Source organism: Pocillopora damicornis, chromosome 3 (assembly GCF_964200805.1).
Source record: "Pocillopora damicornis chromosome 3, jaPocDami1.2, whole genome shotgun sequence".
Lineage (NCBI taxonomy): Eukaryota > Metazoa > Cnidaria > Anthozoa > Scleractinia > Pocilloporidae > Pocillopora > Pocillopora damicornis.
Genome location: NC_142672.1, coordinates 4,547,355 through 4,570,295, shown reverse-complemented (window position 1 = coordinate 4,570,295; position 22,941 = coordinate 4,547,355). Strand labels below are relative to the sequence as shown.

At 42.1% G+C, this 22,941-nt stretch overlaps 1 protein-coding gene across 1 annotated transcript in view; it reads right to left on the bottom strand.

Annotated features, from left to right (window-relative positions):
- Positions 1-2,148: 2,148 nt before the first annotated feature.
- LOC113679474 (protocadherin-like protein) overlaps positions 2,149-22,941 on the bottom strand; it is a 30,681-nt gene continuing 9,888 nt past the window's right edge. The window contains exons 4-19 of the mRNA XM_027196435.2: positions 21,966-22,846; positions 20,425-21,509; positions 18,321-19,840; positions 17,296-17,859; positions 15,984-16,285; positions 13,358-15,727; positions 12,313-12,640; positions 10,888-12,087; positions 10,185-10,540; positions 9,171-9,268; positions 8,250-8,542; positions 7,608-7,786; positions 6,651-6,855; positions 5,678-5,881; positions 4,950-5,237; positions 2,149-4,354 (exon numbers count right to left, since the gene is read on the bottom strand). Coding sequence (XP_027052236.2) covers positions 3,204-4,354; positions 4,950-5,237; positions 5,678-5,881; positions 6,651-6,855; positions 7,608-7,786; positions 8,250-8,542; positions 9,171-9,268; positions 10,185-10,540; positions 10,888-12,087; positions 12,313-12,640; positions 13,358-15,727; positions 15,984-16,285; positions 17,296-17,859; positions 18,321-19,840; positions 20,425-21,509; positions 21,966-22,846 — 11,024 coding nt within the window. The 3' untranslated portion in view covers positions 2,149-3,203. The remainder of the gene's footprint in view (positions 4,355-4,949; positions 5,238-5,677; positions 5,882-6,650; positions 6,856-7,607; positions 7,787-8,249; positions 8,543-9,170; positions 9,269-10,184; positions 10,541-10,887; positions 12,088-12,312; positions 12,641-13,357; positions 15,728-15,983; positions 16,286-17,295; positions 17,860-18,320; positions 19,841-20,424; positions 21,510-21,965; positions 22,847-22,941) is intronic.

Genomic DNA, 22,941 nt, shown 5'->3' with positions numbered 1-22,941 from the left:
TACCTACTGTAGACAGTGTAGATAGCTGTACCCACTGAAGATAATGTAGATAGTTGTACCTATTGTAGACAGTGTAGATAGCTGTACCTACCGTAGACAGTGTAGACAGCTGTACCTACTGTAGGCAGTGTAGATAGTTGTACCAGTTGTACAGTGTAGATAGCTGTACCTATCGTAGACTGTGTAGATAGATGTATCTACTGTTGACAGTGTAGATAGTTGTACCTACTGTAGACTGTGTAGATAGTCTTACCTACTGTGGACTGTGTAGATAGTTGTACCTACTGTAGACAGTGTGGATAGTTGTACCTGCTGTAGAAAGTGTCGATAGCTGTACCTACTATAGGCAGTGTAGATAGTTGTACCTATTGTAGACAGTGTAGATAGTTGTACCTACTGTAGGCAGTGTAGACAGCTGTACCCACAGTAAGCATTTTAGATAGTTGTACCTGTTGTACACAGTGTAGATAGCTGTACCTATTGTAGACTGTGTAGATAGATGTATCTACTGTCGACAGTGTAGATAGTTGTACCTACTGTAGACTGTGTAGATAGTTGTACCTACCGTGGACTGTGTAGATAGTTGTACCTACTGCAGACAGTGTAGATAGTTGTACCTACTGTAGGCAGTGTAGACAGCTGTACCTACAGTAGACATTTTAGATAGTTGTACCTGTTGTACACAATGTAGATAGCTGTATTATAGTAGACTGTGTAGATAGATGTACCTACTGTTGACAGTGTAGATAGTTGTACCTACTGTAGACTGTGTAGATAGTTGTACCTACTGCAGATAGTGTAGATAGTTGTACCTACTGCACAGTGTGGATAGTTGTACCTGCTGTAGACAGTGTCGATAGCTGTACCTACTGTAGACAGTGCAAATAGATGTACGTACTGTGGACAGTGTAGTTGTACCTACTGTAAACAGTGTAGGTAGTTGTACCTACTGTAGACAGTGTAGATAGTTGTACCTGCTGTAGACAGTGTAGATAGTTGTACCTACTGTAGACAGTGTAGATAGTTGTACCTAACAAATACTAGCAGACACCCTTCCATTGCAGCTTTTCAAGGTGCGAATACCGTCGAACTTTCCGGCTCGTGAAGATATTTCAGGTTTATATGGATTTTACTGCGGAATATAGACAAGAAATCACAATATTGTCTGCTAATTATTTATTTATTGAATTGAAGTGAGGCAATCTCTTTCAGAGTTACACATTTTACAGCCATACAAAAACATTAACGTATTTTTAAAAAAGAAAAATGAGCGCCCTACCCCATGACAATTTTTTTACTTTCCTCTTTATTATTTACACCTCTCATACGAACGGTTTTTTAACGACTGTCTTAAACTCAATCCGACGGAAAAACCTTCCCGTTACAACTCTTTTAAACTAAACTAACTCTTACTGATTAGACGGAGAACTTGGAGTCAGCAAATGGTTCCTCATAGTAAATCAATGGTTATAACTAACTCAAAGGTAGAACAAATTATTTTCGGATGTTTTACTTCACCCTAAACACCGGCGCATGTTCAAAAACTCTTACAGGGGATTAAAATTATTTTACATAATTTCAAATATCAAAATATAACATTATAACTCTAGAAAATATAAGATATTATCACTTAGTACTGGAGATAGGTACATTCCAGAAACGATATTCCTTTTTATTACACCCGTTTTGAAATCACTGGTGGTTCCTGTAATCTGATTGGCTCTAATTGATGCGATTTATTCACAAATCGCACCATTTTTTGCTTTAAATCGCATCTTTTTCCCAGCCAACGAGGAGGCTGCACTAAAAACAAAACAAACAATCAGATTTTAAGGCTTGTTTAAAGTAACCGATCAAATTGCAGGAAAATGAAAGACAAGGAGTATCATGAGGCAAATTTTGCAACTTTTGTTTCTCAACTTACTTTTTCCCCCCAAAAAACGGACATGAATTTAATTTCATACCGGCTCAGTACTGCATCAATAAAACATTAACTGACCAAGTCCTGTATTTGGGCGATTTCAAAATAGATGTAATAAAGTGGTAATTGAACCTAGTGTCGTGCGATTTCGGTCTAAAATCACGCGTATGATTTCAGCCCAAATTGCACTCCACTCAGTGCAATTACCATTATTAGAGCTAAGAAAACCAAATCTCATCATTTATTTCCTAATAAAAATCACAAAAAATAATCAACATGAGCAAAACGTGACTAACATCGCTGGGAAACAACTTTAGTGTCCTTTAATTTAAACTAATCTCCTGCGACTAAAGTTACCGATTCTCCGTGTGAGCTTTTCCAAAAATATACAACATAGCACATGTAGTAAGTTATCTTAGGTTCGGATCTAAAAGTGTAGGAGACAAGAAGATGCGAGGGCTTGATCATTTCAAAGTCTTCCAAAAAAAACCTTTCTCTATACTTTTCTATCAGCATATCTTACATAACTTAAATGCAGTTTATTGTCTTTCTGAGTTTTTTAACACTACAAGCGTTCATTAGATGCTGTAAAATATTTTAAAAATATTTCAAGCGTTTGATGGACGATCACGTTTTCAATTATTTTTAACGTCGGCCCAGTTCGAGCTGGCATTGAGTCAGAGTTAATAAGCTTCTTTTTTTAAACTGAAATGCTTATCAAAACCCTTTCATTCCAAGAGTGAAAGAAAACGGTTTTTCACTGCTCCATTTTAACGATCTATCAATATCTGAACTATTTGTTTGCTTGACTCTTTAACAGTATTTGTGTGCACAAAGATTTCACCCTTCGGCAATCGTGCACGCAGTCAGCTATTTGTCGTTTGTCTATATTCTGATTATGAACTCGAACACCTTAAATAGGTAACGAGCAAAAGATCCCTGAAAGAAATGAAAGGGTTGAGATTAACTTTGTACGTAGATGTTACGTGTCCGAACCTAAGAATCAGTAGTCTTGATTTTTAAGCTACACTTCTTGGTATTATTATTCCGAGACCTCGCCTTTGGCAATCTAAAATGTTGTCTTTGTGTCTACCGCACTCTCTCTTGCTCTTTACAACGTAAAGAGTTTTATCAGTCTAAGCTTAGCTAATGATTTAATGTCATCGACAGGATGGGGTAGGTTAGTGTCTCAATTCCGATTTTTCATTTCAGGAGCTCTTCATCATCATGTTCTCGTTGATAGAGCAATGCATCTCGTTCAGTTCTGACCACTTTCCTAGCTCTATTCTCCGATGACCTCATCGTGAGGACTGAAGGTTACCGAAGGAGTCTGTCCGCAAATACGCGCCAGTTTCTTGAACTTATCTCCCATCTGATTCACATAATCATAATTATCATCCGCTTCCGACTCGCCCTCCGTGTCTCCCAGAGTGCTTAGCGAGATAGTAGGGGAACCAGCCCCCTCATAATAAAATCTCTGCATTGCATCCTCCGGTATAAAGTTACCCGGTGGGGGTGGTACTCCCCTCGGAAAGCAGGCTCGTGGGGGTTTCCGCGGGGGGATAGAGTTCCGTTGAACGGGAGGGAATCCATCTTCTACAGCCGAGCTGGGTAAGTCACTATTAGGACGCGATAGTGGGTTCTCCATTGCGAAGGATTCCGCGCCATTGTAAGATAGAGGTGATTCTTCCATATTCTGAGGAGGTTTTCTAGATTCTTCTTCTGTTTTGTTAGGTCTCTGCAACGAAGCACCATTTCCACGCTCTCTTTTACTCAAGCTTTCGTACTTTTCTGGCGACGAAAATCCTTCCGGCGGTGATCTCATTCCCTCTTGTTCTTCTTCGCTCAATCCGAACACTTCCGCCAGTTTCCGAGTTGGACTTCCCTCAACCCCTTCCTCACCCCCTTCTGGACTATGTCTTTCCACAATATCTCCTTTGGAAGAGGTACGAACACGCCTGCGCCGTTCAGGAGTGGATACTGCTGACGGTGACGAAGATGAGTCCGGGGGCTCCTGATCAGAGCCTTCCTGGGAGTAAGAGCGCTGTATATCTTGTTTATCCGGTTTACCTGACCTCTGAACAGGTTTGGAATCAGGCATTCCGTTGGGTTGTCTTCCAATGACCTCCCTTTTAAGTGGGGTAAGGACAACATATGATCCGCTGACGTCACCGTTGCTTCCCGATAGTTTAAACTTTTTATATTGACACGGACTGAAATCGTTCGTTTCAAAGGATCTCAAAATGTCCCTCACTTGATCTTCTTCTTCTAGGTCCATTTCTCCACCTCCCTCAATGCGGTAATTGGCGACGTTGTCCCGCTTAAACTGATCTTCTTCGACAAAAACGTCTCGCTTCTGCGGTCGGGAGCGGCGGAGGTACACGAATAGAATGCTAGCTGATAAAATCAGCGTCACTACCAAGACTGCTAACCCTGCAGGTGAAAGATAAAATATGGAAAACTCAAAGCCTGTTGTCGTGGCAAGAGTTCGGAAAGTTTCACCTTGATGCTTTTTTTTTATTATTATTATAACAATAATAATAATAATAACAATGATAATGATAATGATAATAATAATAATAATAATAACAACAATGATAGGGATAATAATCATCTTCATTATCTCATCATTATCCTTACCGTTGTTCTCATTGGTGCAATTATTTCATTGTAATCATTGTTATCGTCACTGATATAAACGGAACCGTAAACATATTAAAGGTGTTGTCAAGGAACGTTTGTTTTAATCGAAAAAAAGATCACACTTTTTAGGTCAAGGGTGCGACCGTTTACTTCCATTCTTTTAAGCATATTTGCAAAATAAACATATTTGAATATTAACGGAGGCTCATTGTGCGAGCTTAGGCTACCAGTAGCAATAGAAGTGTCCGTTGAATACAAGTTCATTTTTTCACAGTGAATTCGAGTAGACATAATCAGACATTGAGCCTGGGTTTGTCAAAATAGAGTACCTCTTTAAAGTAGGTTCCACAACGCAACATTATGCATAAAGAGCAATTACAAATACCGATAATTAAGCCGTCCTCTAATCTAGCGCCAGTTACTTCAGTAACAACCACGGACCGGCCACGCACATCACAAAGAGCGCCCTCGAAACCTAAAGGACATTTACAGAAGAATTTGTTGTTTCCTCTGGAATCAGCCCCTTCGAAGCATGTGCCTCCATTCTTACATGGCTGCCCGGTACACAAACGAGGAAGGCAGACAAACTTTCGCCACACGTCTCGGCACCATTCAGAGATGTTGCACGGGTTAGGTTCACACATGGGTTCTGCCAAGCAACCTTCACTGACCCCTGGAAGAAAAATAGCCAAATTTAAGTCTGTACTCGAACCATGTGATCCATTCACTCGGACCTTATTCTGCTTTCCTTAGCGTTAAGCGACTAGGAGTATTACTACTACCTCCTGAATGGGATGCCAGTCCATCGAATGATAAACCCAAAAGCAATGCTTACGTGCCTTTTGTTTCCATCCACTGTCCACTTCACCAGCCAAAGTAAAACAAAGGGGAAAAAATCGAGAGGACAGTAGAGAGAGAGCAAAGGTAGATGAGGTTAAGACACGCAAATGGAGTCCTTTAAATACCGGAGGTTTGTCCAGGCGTAGTCTTAACAATACGTGTAAACTTCTGCTTGGAAGAAGAATGGTGTTCCTCACTCTCATTTAAGAAAAGTCGGATTAGAAAGTAATTACTTATTAATGAATAAGAAACAAAGAAAAACGTTTACCATACCTACAGATAGAGCGTTTCCTAAAGCATTTGTTCCATTGTAAAAATAGAGTAAATGTCCGTTGAATCTCACATCATTTATGCAGCCAACAAAATCTTTTCCGATGTCAGCACGGCGACGCCGAGATGTGCTAGATGGCGGGACACCCCCAATGAAGTTCTGCGTGGGATCCACAGTAAACAAAGTGTGTTCTATGCCAAGTTGCTCTAAAACGAAAAATAGCTAAATTACCAAGACGAAACTTAAGGAGCCGTCTACATAATCCCTCGCAACAATTTATTTTTAGCATCCAACATGGCTGGGATTTGAATGTGAAAGTGATCTTCGCAGTGATGAACATGGGAAAATAGTGGAAATAGGGCCTGAAAAAAATTCAGGCCTGTACGGGATTTGAACCTATGACCTCTGCGATACCAGTGCATGGCTCTACTAACTGAGCTATCAAGCCAACTGGGAGCTGGTCACTATGTCTGTTCTAAGTAAACCCGTGAAGTGATGAATAAATGACTTTGAATATATAAAAATCATGAACTCAGTTGGTGTGCTCATGTATGTGTGCTCAGTCGGTAGAGCTCTGTACCGGTATCGCAGAGGTCATTTTTAATGTTTTTTTTTCAGGCCTTATTTTCACTATTGCTCAAGTAGTGTTCATCACTGCGAAGATCGCTTTCATATTCACATATTTATCCGCAGTTCACATATATGATTTCCATATACTCACGGTCATAACTAGGATTGTCACACAAAGCGGCGATTAGGTGACGCGACGGAAACGTAACTGGGGTAAAAGTCAATATCTCCCTAGGGAAGGCTGAAAGGAGAAGAGTCGGCGATAAAAAAACTTACAGACCAGAGCAAGACATGAAAATCAAGGCTGCGAAGACCGTCGTGAGATCCTGCAAGCCCTGAAGATAAGCTGGAAGGAAGTTCAGTCCCTTCACTGCTAGAGGCGTAAAAGATACGTGAAAATTATACCTGTCACGGAATATCCATCGCCATCAGAGTCCACGGAAAGCGTTACGTGTGTTCTCTCCCGTACCACGCTTACATTATGCCACTGACCATTGCCCACGTTGACGCCGGTCAGTTGCAAAACTGAAGAGGATTGGTTCTTGTAACCCAACGTATATGTAACAATCACCTCACTTTCCCCATCCCCGTCAATATCATATGGCACCACCTAACCAGGGAGGATACAGATGTAAATTAGTCCTTTTCTCTAGGCCAATCGAACAATACATTTAATCCCCAATGCATACGTACCGAAAATCATCACAATTGGAAATGCTTAGAAATTTTTGCATTACTAAGCATCCACTCTCACATCTCTCTTTTACACAACCTTTTTTGCCCTTTGATAGCTTTTTGTTTAAAACAGAAAGTAACTAATCCTATTTTGAAAATCGCTGTTGGAGATTTGTGACATCCTATCAAGTCATTGGATGGATGTAACAAATCTTGACAAGAGTAAGTTTAAGTACGAAGGTTCTCGCAGGACCAAAAGACAAAAATGAACTGATCCTGAAACAGTACACCAGTATTATGGAAATAAGGGGAGAAACTTCGTGTTCAAAATGAATCCAAATATTTTCACTTGAATATAAAACGTTTTAACTGGCCTTAAACTCCCACAAGTGATTAACATGTGACCTCTTCCTATAATATCCAAACATTATCCAGCAAACAGCTAAAACTTATCGGGAAGGGGTTATTATCTCGATCTAACACCGAATTCTCGTTAGTAATTTACAAGGTAATGTGTAGCAGCTAGAATGGAGAATTCTCAATCAGATCTTGGAAGTTAAAGGGTTTAAGAAGATGACACGAAGGTTAATTTTCTGCCGTTATTATCGTGTTTAACTTCTTAAATAACTAGCCTCAGGGAGACGCGTTTTCACTTCGCAACGATAAAACACGAGCTTTTGATCTCACCTCAAGTAAACTAAAGCGGCCTTCTTTACTTCCGTAATTGTACATTAGTACACCTCCGTCCGGGTCACGTGTTCTAATCTGCATTTGGATCTTAGTCTCCCGCTGTTCATTGTTGATCTTGCGCTCGTAAAAAAGGTACTTAGTATAACTACCCTCCGCGTAGGACAAGGCACGTGTCCCTGCGAAAAAAAAAAAACAAAAAGAAAAAGAAAAGAAGTTAAGGTCCACAAACTCTTATTAGCAAAGCTTATCACGGTTTCCTGACCCTTGAGGTAGAGTAAAGTAAACTCAGCCACCAATCTGCAGAACAAAGGTTTACATATCATTAAGCCTTTTACAGGCGTTCAGTTAGTAGAACGGAGCAAAACAGCAAACGGAGCTATAGTGGCAAAGGAGTGGAAAACCGCGGGAGGTTTGGGTCGGTTCAACACGCAACTCGACCCAAACCTTCATCGTTTTCTCACTCCTCTGGAGGCATGAAAGTGTCCGCATTTCCGTAAGAGTGGGAGTCCGTAATAACGGGAGTTTATTTCAGTCACTTCTTAATGCGTTTCGCCGGGGGGCTGGCTCTTGTCCGCAATGGCGGGGTGTCCGCAAGGCGAGAGTCGACTGTATTAACAAAACTAGCAATTCTAAACTTACTTTTGCCACACGTGGAACCGGTGAAACCAAAGGGGCAATGACATGAGTAACCAGTCCAAGAAGGAACACATTTGGACAGGGCGTCACACTGGTGGCTCCTACAATGTTGATCCACCATAGGACATCCTTCTTTGGTGCCATTTCTGCGGATAGGGGTCTTCAGATCGTAGTACCTGCCCTGATTTATCACATTCCGTATACAGCCTTCGTAATTGGTAACAGTCAGGTTTGGGTAGAGAAGATTAGTCGTTGACACCCCGCCCAACTGTAAGGGCCCGTTTAAATTCAAAAACCTGAAATTTAAGGGCTCAAATTTAACCAACATATGCATTAACCTACACACAAGAGGTGACTCACTCGCATTTCAGACTGTTGTACATAAAACCTTATTCGGTAGTTTAACATATATAAGACGTGCAAATATTTTGCAGGTTGGGTAGAGTAGTAAAAGAAATGAGGAAAATGTCTGCTCGTATCGTATGTCAAACCAACCAAAAGGGAAGTTATCATTCTTCTCTCATTTCATTTGAACAATACATCTTACGACAATATCTGAGAATCGTATTGATCGCGTAAGGCGCGTCGAAAGATGAATTAAAACAACACAAACAACACCAAAGAAGTGTCCATTATGAAATAAAAAAAATCTGTTTCACTTAAACTTTAGACGCTCAAAAAGTCCAGCCTAAAGGACGTAAACAGTTTGAAGCTTGGATATTTTCGTGCGCTCAACTTAATGCTCCGATTTCCTTTTTGTTTTTTTTTTTGTCAAATAGTTATACCGTCGTATGTCTTGCACGGTCTGTTGCCCTAATGTGGTTAAATAGCGTTATGGTAGCATACTACAAAGACATAAGACAGATAAATGGTACGTAGCTCAAGTTCCACACCTAATCAGGGTTGGAACTACAATCAACTTACTTGTTCTTTTTGCTCAATTTTGCTGTGGAAGAACAGCGATACATTTCTTTGACCACCACCGGTACTCCTTTACACTTATCAACTGTTACACGCACAAACTAAGATTTTTATAGAAAACAGCAGCAAACATGAGAAACTTTAACAATCACCCACTCAATATCATAGGTTTACAACGTGGTCTGTATCTGTTGTGAGAGCGTTATGGGGGCAGTATTGGTACACAGCCAATCAGAGAGGAGTATATTGTACCACGAGGTAGAACTGAACCAATCGCATGGCCGGATTGGCTCACAAGATGGTGATTTCAATGTTGTGGGCCAATCAGCATTTTTAGTTTCATTTGCTCTACTTCCAGTTGAGAAGCTGGACAATTGTATTTCTCATAATTTCGCCATTCACACTTTGTTCCTCAAATTAAACATTGCATGACTTGTCAGCATCCAAATCATTATACGGTTAATTAAGCCTGAATGACTTTGGAAGAAGACAGGACAATTCTCTCATACTCTAGACAGATCAATTTTGAGTCGTTTACACCATTCCTGCCCTCGTTCTCTTTGGTTACTGGTTACTTGTTTGCTAATCAAGACTAGATCTTCTTCCCAGATCCTTCTATTTTTAAACTAATTTTGTTTACGCTAAAACGAATCCTTGATTTAAAATAAGTTTGCAAACCCTGAGAGACCTCATGATCTACTTTTCCATGATTAGTTAAAGCCTTGTTCCACACACTCATAGGTAACAAAAAACCCTGTCCATTACCAGTAGGTTCGTTTTCCCACAGGAGGCGCTAGGAGGTTAAGTTTCCCAGCCAAATAGCCCACGGCTGCCGGATTTTATCTCAATTTTCATGGCATCAAGTTTTGGACGGATAGTGAGTCCATTACAGATTACCCCCTGGTCTATTTCTACTCCTTTGTTAAGGGAGGAACTGTGATGGTTTTAAAAATGTTGTAGCCAAGAACACAACACAATGGCTACCACTGTTTCACCGCTTTAAATATGGTCACTTACTGATCCGTCCCGGTAGACCTCAATATGGTGCCATTCACCGTCGTTTAGGTCCATCCCACCAGTAACTCCAGCGCGCACCACATCATTACGGTCCCCAAGAGACATGGTCACGAGAATCTTACCGCCGGCCAGTTCAAGTGTGATAAAATCATGCACGTCTCCCTCCCGCACAGGGGAAGTTGGACCTCCATACAACAGCAGCCCATTTGCTTCGCGGGTGGCAAACTCCAGTGACAGGGAACCCACACTGCATTGTTCCGGTGCTGGAAGCCACAGCCACTCACCATGCTCAAAGCTTCGCGTTGAAAATTCACAGTTGGGACCATTGTGACCTTTAAGACACCGACACTTGTGTCCTGATAAAGAAAAAAAAATTGAAAACACGAAAGCAGCGTTCACTTGGCGAGTTTTCGGTGGCAAGGCAGTGTAAACGAAGTCTTTTTCGGAGAGCAACTAGTATAAATTACAGGACTCATTTATGAAAACTGAACAATCCTATTACCAGAAAGTAGCCTGCAGAACAAGCGTATTTTTCCGGCGTTTTCCAGGCGAAAGTAGGCAAGCCCAAGGTGCACTGTTATAAATCAGGGATGCTCCTGTTCTTCATCATTTTCTATCAAAACGATAGAAATTTCCCAATTGATAACAAAAATATTTTATGTTCCCTCCCTGAAAAGGAGAATTTCTAGCATGGAATACTAACCTTGAGGAGTGTCCAAGCACGTGCCTCCATTTAAACACCACTCCGATTCACACCTCGTTGTTTCTTTTTGCTTCCCCATACAATCATCACAGCGTGGTTCTAGGATCGCCACAATGGACGCAAAAGACGTTACTTTCACAGAAATCACTTCCACTTCTCCATTGGCGAGCAATACATTTGTACAGCCACCAGATTCACAGGGCTCATGCAGACATTCATCTACACCCACAGCCAAAACTTTCACGTCAAACACAGCCATTGCTTTGACCAAGCGGGGTCGGTTGTTCTTCAGGATAGCGATCATTTTCTCAGGGGCATAGTAAGGACTTCCATGCGCTGCAAACCTGACGTCGATGGCTCGTGGTGCCCTTGGTGCATCCTGGACGCTAAATAAATCCACGTTGTCTTCGTCCGTTTGAAGAATGCTTCCCACTGACTCCTTAAATCTCGCTAGAACTGAACTGACAAACATTTTACGCGAAACACCTCCCAGTCTTATCGCCATACTGTTGTGGACAGCTTCAGCTGAAACTTGCTTGACTTTGATGAACACGGAACAGATCACTGATTTGAATGAGCTGTTAGTATCAGAAACTATGGCAGACAAAAAGTGATTTCCTTCAGGAGGATTCGGCTGGCTAATTATCATTCCTGTCGTTGGCTGGATAGTGAAATATCGGGAGCTGTTGGATATTAACTTATAATGTCGGTCATCATCAATGTCTTTGTCCACTACGTACATTTTTCCGATCTTCCCCCCTGGAAACTTGCCCTGATACGAATTTAGCTCGAGATTTAATATTCCTACCGAGTGTTGATGGTCATTGACATCTAAAATGTGCACAAAGAGTGAGGTCTTCGAATCTTTCTTAGGCTTGCCACTGTCCGTCGCAGCTACAACCAGCCTGTAAGATTCGCGCTCTTCCCGGTCAAACCTTTTTCGTGTAAACATCTCTCCTGTTCTGTTATTCAGCTCAAAGAGACCTTCTTCGTTGCCATTGACGATCTCGAAGAAGAACGGAGCTCCGTTAGGAGGATCAAGATCTGGATCATCAACGCTGATTTTTCCTAAGTACTGAGGAGGTTCAGTGTTTTCTTTGATACTGAAGTGAATTTCTGATGGGTGGAAAGTTGGACCATTGTCATTCACGTCATTCAAGGTGATTTTAACTGAGGCGTGACCATATAAGGGAGGCGTTGCTGAAAAATTTAAAGACCAACAGTAAATATAGTAATAGTAAAGTATAGTAGTAGTAAATATAGAAGGTTACAATCCATCGAATATTATCGCCCGCGCATGATTGGTTTAAAAACGTCACGTGACCGAATGTCTGGTGATATTTTTCAAGTGATAAATCTAACGAACTAATGGCTCCATATTAGCTAAGTAAAAGCTCTGTTGTCCAACATTTATGTTTTACTTACCAGTATTCGTAGCTCTAACAGTGAGCAAGTAAACTGCTCGTTTCTCCCTATCCAGCCTGCGGTGAACATAGAGGTTTCCCCGTTCCGGGTCAATACGAAACTGTCCGTCGGGATCGCCCTCAAAAATTGAAAACTTGAAATCTCGGTTGCTGCCCGAGTCCGAGTCCGTGGCGGTAACTTTCATGAGAAAATACTCAGGGGTGACATCCTCATTGACTTTTTGCGCGTATGATACGGGGTTAAAGACTGGGGGATTGTCATTGTAATCTTGAACGGTGATCATTACATCCGCTTTGTCGCTAAAGAATGGAGAACTAGAATCACTCACCTAAACAAAAAGAGGGAGAAGGAAAGTAACAGAAGTCAAAACTATGATGAGTATATTACTAACTAACACGCTGATATTACGCACACATTTTGATTGGTGCTTACTTGAGCACAGACTAATGAGATGAAATTACAATTACAATTTTTAATGAGGTAAATTTCATTAGACCAGCAGTTGAAAATACTAGGTGGACTACAATTTAGGCAATCGCAGAAATAAAGCCTTGTAAAAATTCAGGATTCGAGGAGATTCGAACAAATACTAGTTGTTGCTTTAGATTGCTTGGAGTCACCATTAACAACAACTTGCTTCTCTATGCTGTTAGTCAAATAGTATCTATGTTTCTGTACTTCGTGTTGCCGCAGAGGCTGTCAAAACATGGTAAGAACATCAGTGACACACTCAGCTGTATCTCGTTGCCACTTTTTTTTACCCTATCTGTGATCTATTCCTGCACAGATGCTTGGTAACATGGAATCTGTTTGCTGATTAGTATTATGAGGCGACGTTTAGTTACGTGGATAACCTAGGCGTCAAAACTTCACGAAATACGCCCAGTCTGGAGTTCATACACACCTTTAAAGGAATTTTCTTTGGAGTAAGGCCCACATAAGTGGATCAGACCATTGGCTCGATTTCCTACTGCTAACGACAATCAGTAAAAAAAAAAAAAAGCTCTTTCCCCAAAATATGCCGGGAGTCCGCATTCTCACTTACCTTGACTTTTAGAGTGTACTGCTTCTGTGTCTCATAATCTAAGCTTCTAGCTACCTGGAGGACTCCAGTATCTTCCACAATGCGAAACATTCTACTACCATCCTCTTCCAAATCAGCAGCCCCTGCTATTATACTGTAGCGTAACCTAGAATTACTACCGATGTCTTCGTCCGTGGCCTTGAGTTTCATCACAGACGAATCAATAGATGCGTTCTCGAAAATACTAGCGACAAACGTCTGCTCAGTAAACCGAGGCGGATGATCGTTGTCATCCGCCACCCTGATCATGACTTCCACTTGACCCCATAGCGCCGGTCGACCTCGGTCTGTAGCATTAACAACCAGTTGGTACTCGTCGTCAGTTTCTCGGTCTAGTCTCCTTCGCGTCGTGATTAATCCCGAATCGTGATCGATTTTGAACAGTCCACCTGCATCATCGATTAACTCGTAAGATATAACAGCGTTTCCGTTTTCATTTGGATCATCTTCGTCGACTGCCGACAAGACCATGACACGAGCGCCTGGCAACTGGTTCTCTTTCACAGTGCCCTCATATACATCATCCGGGAAATGCGGCCTTTTGTCATTCACGTCCCGGATCCAAACCACCACATCGCAGGAGCCGGTCCTCCGAGAGCCTGGTTCTGCATTAGGATTGTCAGTGGCAAACGCAAGGAAGTCGTAGCGCCCTTTAGCTTCTCGGTCTAGAGGTTTGATAGTCGTTACGATACCTGTATTCGGGTCGATATCAAAAGCGTCCTTACCCTGACCGCTGATCGAAAACAAGAACGCTCCGCCCAGTCCGAGATCCTTATCAGACGCCGACAGCGTCGTGACGTAACTCCCGGCAGGCTGGTTTTCGTAAACTTTAGCTACATACGTGGTGTTGGTGAACACGGGGGTGTTATCATTGGCATCTTTGACGTGTATGTTGACCACAGCCGTACCAGAGTTTTTCCCGTCAAGTGCCCTAATCTTCAACTGGTAATAATCTTGTGTCTCGCGATCTAACGAACTCGCCACCACAATTTGTCCAAGATCCTTGTTAATCGCAAACGCCGCTCGGGTATTTCCTGCCGTGATGAAATAGTTCACCACTGCATTGTTTCCAATATCGTCATCCACTGCAGATACTTCAAGAATGTTTGTTCCCCTGGAAGCATCTTCGTGAACACTCGCATTGTACACAGTCTGCTCAAACACAGGACGGTTATCGTTCTGATCGCTGATTATGACATCCACAATACAACTTGACGATTTGGGAGGATCTCCATGGTCACGTGCTTCTACTATCAAGGTGTAGCGTCCAGTCTCCTCACGGTCAAATATCTTTTTGGTGGTAATGAGCCCCCTCTTAGAGTTTAGCTCAAATGACTTATAGCTTTCTTTGAAAGTGTAAGAAACCATTCCATTTTCACCCTTATCCGGGTCATCGGCTTTCACTTCGATGACAGAGCTACCGATCCGTGAATTCTCAGCAACTTGTCCTTCATATTTTGACACCGGAAACTGAGGGGGTGAATCATTGACGTCTTCCACGAGAATTTCAAGCCGAGCGAACGACATAAGCGGTGGATCTTGATTATCTTGAGCAAGAATGTGTATTGTGTAATTTGACGCTAATTCGTAATCAAGGGTGCGCTGAGTCGTTATTATTCCTTGAACCGGGTCGATATTAACCGGCTGTGGATAATTCACAATACTGTAATAAATCTGATTTGGGCTTGTGGCCAACACGTGCTCAACTCTATACCCTTGCCGCACATCCTCGCGAACACGCGCGATGTACACATCTTTTGTGAACTTTGGCGGGTCCTTCCCAGCTTTGTAAACACTGATTTCTACATCTGCTTTAGAAGACCGCCGCGGGTTTCCATTATCTTGGGCAATCACTTTGAAGTTGTACTTTGTCGAGGTCAATGGACCTTTAGTGGTTATAATTCCCGTGCTGTTGGATATCAGAAACTGCTTGTTTGGTTTTTCAAGAGAGTACGTTATAAGCGAATTACTACCGGCGTCCTTATCGGTAGCGGTTACATGAAGTACTATATGCCCTTTTTCAAGGTCCTCCTTTACATTGGTTATGAATGTTTTGCTACTAAAAACAGGCTCGTTGTCATTGACGTCGTCAATTCTAATTTCCAGTTGACAGAATCCCATCAGCCTCTCTCCTTCTTCTTGGCCAGGTCCTCCGTCCTTTCCCGTGATCCTTATCTGGTAGGATCGCTTCTCTTCACGGTCAAAGGTCACGGCAGTTGTTACCAGACCGGAAGCACTGTTTATTTTAAAGTAGCGTATCCCGGTAGAAGGCCGCTCAATGTGATAACTAACTTCTCCGTTCTGACCCATGTCTCTATCTTCAGCACTGACCTAAAATTCACCAGAAATAAACAAGTAATAATGAAAATACTATTAAAAATACATTAAAACCATTGCAAACCAGACAGATTTTCCTATCCTCCTCCTATCTAGGTGTTTTTCATCTTATTAATGTTCCCAGGGTTATCCACCGAAAAAACAAAATCAGTGTTGTAAGGGACTCTTGTATAATATATATTTTAGAAGTGGGGGGAGGGGGGAGGGGGGAGGGGGGAGGGCAGAAATTACGAGTCAATACTCATCAAACCTGAATAACTGAGGATCCAGGACGAACGTTTTCTAAGATAACCGGTTTGTACTTGTCGCAGTCTTTGAACACTGGTTTGTGATTATTGATATCCTGAATAGCCACTATCAACACGGCTTGGCTTGTGTGAAGGCCATCTGAGGCACTTATGTTCAGCTCGTAGTACGGACCTACAAGGCTTGGTGCCCTGTGTGAAACCAATCGCACGACACCCGTCCGGTTGTCTATCACAAAATTGCTGTTAACATCACCTGAGATGATACTGTAGGAGACTGGATCGAGATCAAGGTCACTTGCTTGAACTAGAAAGAAAAGTGAACGAGACTGTAATTGCTTTGTTACTAAACTACTCTGGTCCTCCCTGACAAACTCACCCATTCCCTATTTTGGAAGAAAAAAATGGCCTTTAGGCTTAAATAGAGATTATTCCATGGACAGTGCGCACGCATGATTTTTATTCATGATTTTTAAAATTTTGTCATTTGTTTACAAACTAATTCACTTACAAAGAGACTTTACTTTTAAAGAGACATAAAGATAACTAGTGATTTTAAAATTCAATCTATAGATGGCTTTGCGAATTTGCAGAATCTTAAAATTACGAGGTATGAAAACTTGCAAGGTAAATGGGACAACGTCGGTTTTAAAAATAACCAATGCGAAAACCTCATTTAAAAAATGTAACGTAAATCAAAATATGGTATTCTTTACAAAATAGTTTGTATAAAATACTACTCGCAGTCACTTCCATCGAAAATGGGTTCTGACAGTGAGTACAAACTCGCTCAGCAATTTATTGTGTTGAGCAGGAGGTATTTCTTCAACGTTTCTGAGATCTAGCTTTCTTTGAAGAGAGGTCTTTAGCAGGCTCACGTCTCTGTCGGTCTTTGATCACGTGTTTTTTTTTTCTTGCTCATATGAAGTCATTCATAGTTCCTTTATGGAAAGCAAATCTTAGCGCTTCTTCCATTTTGTTTAAACAGAAAGTCGTGCGCTAGTAGCCCTTCTCTGGGAAGTACTATTGTTCGTGTCTCTGATTGGACGAACGATGTATTTTCACATTCGTACGCTTTTCTGATTGGGTTGGTTGTGTATTCAGTAGGAATTTTAAGCGGGCTTTTTTTCATGTGGAAATCTCAGTATGTATAAAATAAACTCATATTCATCATCTTTAGAGACAAACCAGACGTTCATTATTCGGAATAACACGGCACCACCCAAAGTTGATTTTACAAAAATTAAAAACTCTGCACATAGCTAAATTTTGACAATTATATCAACCGTTATTTCAATGTTTGACAGAGCGACTCACCAGTCGTCACCAGTTCACCCGGGCCAGCATCCTCATTCACGTGTGAATTATAAACCATCTGTGAGAACCGCGGTGGATTGTCGTTTACATTTTGTAACGTCACTTCCACTCGCGCCGTCCCATGAAGCACCTGTTTCCCGCCATCTTGCGCCATTACATCAAAGGTGTGTGAGCGCGCGGTCTCATAATCCAGCGGTTTTGTTGTGGTGATCTCCCCAGTGTAAGGATTTACAGAAAAGTATCTACTATTCATGTAATATCTAAACTGTCCGTTCACCCCTGAATCGCTGTCACGGGCTGAAACAACCAACACCATTGTCCCCACAGGAGCACTTTCTGGTAAAGTGTACCTGTAGCGTTGTTGAGAGAATTCAGGAGCATTGTCATTCATATCTTTAAGGAGGACTTGGACGTTGACTTCGGAGGACTGGCGCTGAGTAACACCAACCTCGACCGCTCTTATCCTGATGTAGTAAACATTGGAGTCACGTTCATAGTCCAGTGGATTGGGGAGAGCTAGACGCCCTGTGTTGCTGTCCAGGATAAATTTTTTATGAACGTTTCCTAAAAGAACACAAAATACAACCTCAAATTATAATCAGAATTACAGTAGACACATTTAAAGAACAGACCGATTTTTGAACACCCACCATGTTCTTGCCTTAGGGAATGCGCGCTTTTTGCAGATGATTTCTTAATGGTTTTTGTGTTACAGTGTGAGCATGCCAGTTTACCGTTTACAGTACTGAATCTAAAGTATTTTACAAGCGAAGACAGATGACATTAAATCAGTTTGGAGTTATTTTGATACTCTCTTGGCTTTCACTTCTAGAATGCGCAGGGTTATCTTCCACGCTGGGAACTTAAATTTTCCTGTTAACTATTCCAGACAATTTGCTTGAGGAAAATCACTCTTACATGACATTTCTTCATTCTCATCACCTATCTGCATAACAGTGTCCCAAAATTGCAAAAATACTTTACTTAAATATCAGCATTTGGGATCGAAGATTCGTTATTCTCACCGTGCACTACAGTGTATGAAAGAGACGCTCCAGAGTAGCTGTGCGCCTTAATGCGGCCGATAGTGAATCCTTTCCGCGTGTTCTCCTTGACTCTAAACACGTACTCTTCCCGACTGAAGGTGGGCAAGTATTCTCCAACTTGCACATGCAGTATGGCCTGAGTGTGACGAGAAGGCGTGTCACTGTCACTCACCATCACAGTGATGTTGTAAAAGTCGGCCATTAACACCTGTTGAGTGACTGTCTTCACTCTCCCACTCTCGGCCTCCACCTCAAACACAGCGTTTTCGCCACTACTGCTGACCAGCGAGTAACGCAAATGGCCTCTAGAATCTCGATCTGAAGCTGTAAGCGTGTACAACACCGTACCCTGAACAGGATTTCTATTGATCTTAGCGATGTATATCCCGTCCTCCTTCTCCATAGTAAAGCTGGGGGAGTTATCATTTACGTCTTCAATTTCAACCACTAAGTCTATATTGCTGTATTCTTTGCCATTTTTGGAGTCTTGCACTTGCAGTATTAAGCTGTAATTCTGTGTAGTCTCATAATCTAGAGGACGGGAGGTTCGCACCTCCCCACTTTCACTGTCTATACGAAAAGGTGCTCCGACAGGGTAAATGATCGAAAAGCTCGGATTTACAATTTTTGCTGAATCTATTATTTTAATGAGCACGACGTCTTGCTTAACGTCTTCAGGGACAAGTACCTGCAGCTCTCTCTGTTGAGTATGATACCTCAAGAAAACAAGTCTCACCGACGTAAAAGTACTCCTAGAAGGAATCCCATTATCCAAAGCTTCAATTTTGAAAACGAACGGTGACTGAAGTTCTTTTAGTGCTCTCCTGGTCCTTAAGCTTCCTTCAGAGTCGACAGTAAAATACAAAGCCGCTTTCTCGTTGTGTATCTTGTAGCTAATGACGTCACTAACATCTCGGTCGCGTGCCTTAAGCCACATCACGTGACTGTTGACGATGGCGTCAGCTAACACCTGTCCTTCAATAATACCGCTATGTATATCCACGAAGTAAGGTTCATTATCATTGACATTAATCACGTGTACAACAACTTTGACGTAATTCATTCGATTGCTACTGTCTATTGCCATGACAACAAGCTGGTAACGCGTAAATTTTTCGTAATCAAGGGATCTAGTTGTAGTTAGCAATCCCGTTTCTACATTCAGATGAAAATGTTTTCTAGAGTTTCCATTCAATATTTTATACGAAATAACAGGATCGACACTTGCTGCTTGCACACGAATGACATTAGTTCCCGCTTTCTTGTTTTCTGCTACACGCGCGTCATAAGCTGAAGCCAGAAATCTTGGAGGGCCCTCAATGGCGTGAATCGTAACAATTACGTCGGCAGTAGCGTTTCTGGTAGGCTGACCCTGATCGCGTGCCATGACTGTAAAATTGATTGCCTTCAGCGACGTAAAAAGACGGGCCACAGTGACAGTTCCATCAATTGGGTCGACAGCGATGAACTGCTCAGAGTTACCGGCAATTACTGAGTAACTGTAAGCAAAAAGAATTAGACATTGTTTGAATCTATTTCACCAAGGTAGTCACGGTCTGTGGATGGGTGTTGATATAGGAAGTAAAACTAAATTGTAGAATGTGAATGAAATGACACTGGTTTGAGAGCCACCTCTAAGATGATAGAGTGAAAAAACGATAAATGGAGAGGGAAAAAGAGAAGTATAGAGTAAGGTGTAAAAAAAAAAAAAAAGAGAGAAGAAGGAAAGAAAAAAAGACACAAGTGAGGGAGAAATAAAGGTGTGAGTTACTAATGCTATGAGTCCCTGCGAAAGTGAACATGAGTTTTATAAGTATAACCGATGCAGAGGGTGCATTTATTTTAAAGGGGCAAGTTTCTTAAGAAACTATGGTGGTGCGTCGGTGGGAGAGTATAGGAGGGTAATTTAGTGTTATCAACCGAGTTGAAAACGTAAATTAGCCACCGTAAAGAGTTTAAAGGCTGACGTTTCGAGCGTTAGCCCTTCGTCAATTTCTCTGACGAAGGGCTAACGCTCGAAACGTCAGCCTTTAAACTCTCACGGTGGACAATTTACGTTTTCAACTCAGTTGATTTAGCTCACCTCAAAAGCCTATTCTCTCCCCAGTCCATGTCTGACGCTATCACTGAAAAAATCCTGGACCCAACCTTGGCATCAACAGGTACCGAAGCCCTAAACAAGTCTGTGGCAAACACTGGACTGTTATCATTCTCATCTTTAACAATTACAGTAAGGCGTGCCAGGCTACTCAGCGAAGGTTTCCCAGCATCCTCTGCTTCCACCATGATCACATGCTGCTCCATAAACTCTCTGTCTAGCACCCCAGTTGTTTTCAAGTGACCGGATGTTGGATCGATTTCAAATTTTCCAATGGAACGAGTATCCTCTACTCCAACTATTGAATACTTTATCTCGCTGTTGGAGCCTTCATCGCGATCTTTTGCATACACTTTAGCGACTGTGTGGAAGGCAGGTGAATTCTCGGACACGTAGAACTTGTATGTGTTTGCGCTAAACGTAGGAACGTTGTCGTTCACATCTTCCACCGTAAACAAGACGGACGGTGCGATATGAGTCGTTATGCCATCATCCACCTTGATTTTAAGGTGAAAGGATTTCTTCTGTTCATGGTCCAGCGGTTTATTGACTCGTATATGACCAGTCGTGTCTACACACCATTGGTTATCTTGGTTACCGTCTGTTACCCAGTACTTTAAGGTGAAACGACTCTCTGCGAGGGAACGCAACTGCACTAGGGACTTACCAACGTCTGTGTCTTCTTGCACGTATTCGGCCAACTCCGAATTGGGGAACCTTGGGGGAGGGGCGGCCTTGTTTATCATGACCACCACATTGGCTGTAGCACTTCGGTATGGGGGTGTTGAGTCGGTTGCCGTGACAACGAAAGATCGTGAGGTTCCTTGAGAATGATATAATTCAAGCTTGGTCGATAGAGTTCCAAGGTATGAGTGAATTTTAAAGTTAGCATCTTCCAGTCTATAGGTGATAAGGGAATTATTGCCTGTGTCTCTGTCATATGCTTTCAAAACGGCAATGAGAGTTCCTGGAGGTTGAAATTCATCCACAGTTATCACAAACGGATCCACTGGAAGAGCAAACCGTGGGGACTTGTCGTTCACGTCTGTGACATTTACAAAAACTTTAACCTGTAAAGATAATGGAGAAAATTTTATTGCGCACACAACAGCGTGCGCTAGATTCAAATAAAGGAAAAAGTTACGGGTATGTGATGTCGGGGCAATCCCTAATCCTCAAGTTGATTACCAATTTGAAGTCGACGATGATAAATCAAACGCCTCTTTTCGGACGGAGAATATTTCCCCGGTTGTGTGATGTGAGAAGCTGGTTAGGGGTTGTCCTAAAAAGGACTGATGTCTATAGTAGTGCCTGACGTTTCAACAACCTGAACACAAGGTATCATCAGAGTCTGGTAAGGAACTATTGGTCGGTCAAATATTGTAAGTATAGCACGTTAAAAATTTCTTGGTCTGTTTGGGCGTTACGTTATTGGCTGTAGGACTCCAGTCTCGTTACGTTATTGGCTGTAGGACTCCAGTCTTGTCGTCAGTTCACAAGGAAGCATTTTCACTGTCTACACTTACCTCGGTTGGCAATGAAGGTGATAGTCCATTATGCACAGCGCGTACAACCAACATGTAGTGATTAATTCTTTCGTAATCCAACTGTTTTTTGAGGGTAAGAACGCCACTCCGAGTTCCCACACTGAACTGATTTAGTGGATCACCCCCTACAATGAAGTACTTGACAGACCCACCAAAACCCAGACTCTTCTGTGCACGCACCGTCAGCAGCGCGGCACCTGTTTTGAAAGTCTCAGGGATTACTTTGCGATACTCAGACCTCAGAAATTTTGGAGGGATGTTAGACAGGGGGTGAACGGTCACAGAAACACTCACAGCAGTCTGTCTGTTAGGCGTTCCCTGGTCGGTTGCTCTGACTGAAAATTCATATTTCTTGCGGGTGACAGATCCCAACCCTTGCTTAAGGGTGATGATACCTTTGATTGGATGAATACTGAAGACGTCATTGGTAAGTATGTATCGTATATCAGCGTTTTTACCCTCATCCAGGTCGCGCGCTTTGACCGTCAGTACAGTTGCACCCATGTTGGCGTCGTTAGGTAAAGCAACCCAATAAGACGCCTGCAAAAACTCCGGGTCGTGGTTGTTCGTGTCTTGTACGCGAATGGTGACATTAGCAGTGACTGACTTCCTTTGCGCGCTCTCAGCACTGTCAGTGGCGCGGACCGAGAAGGAATACTTATTCGCACGGTACCAGTCCAAGTAACCAGTTAGAACCAGAGCACAGCCTTCAGGCGTTCTTCTCACTTGAAAAGTGTCCATGGTCTCCAAGTCCATGTTTTCCATGCTGCAAGTGAATTTTCCATTCTTGTCTCGGTCCTGATCAGAAGTGGTTAGCACAGCCACAGTATCTTCGACATCGGTGTTTTCTAATATGGTCACTGGAAAAGAAAGCGAGAATATACAACAATGCGCGAGTATAAAGGTAACTTTGAAAACAAAATAACCAGTGCTGGTGGATAATTGAAAGAGCTTC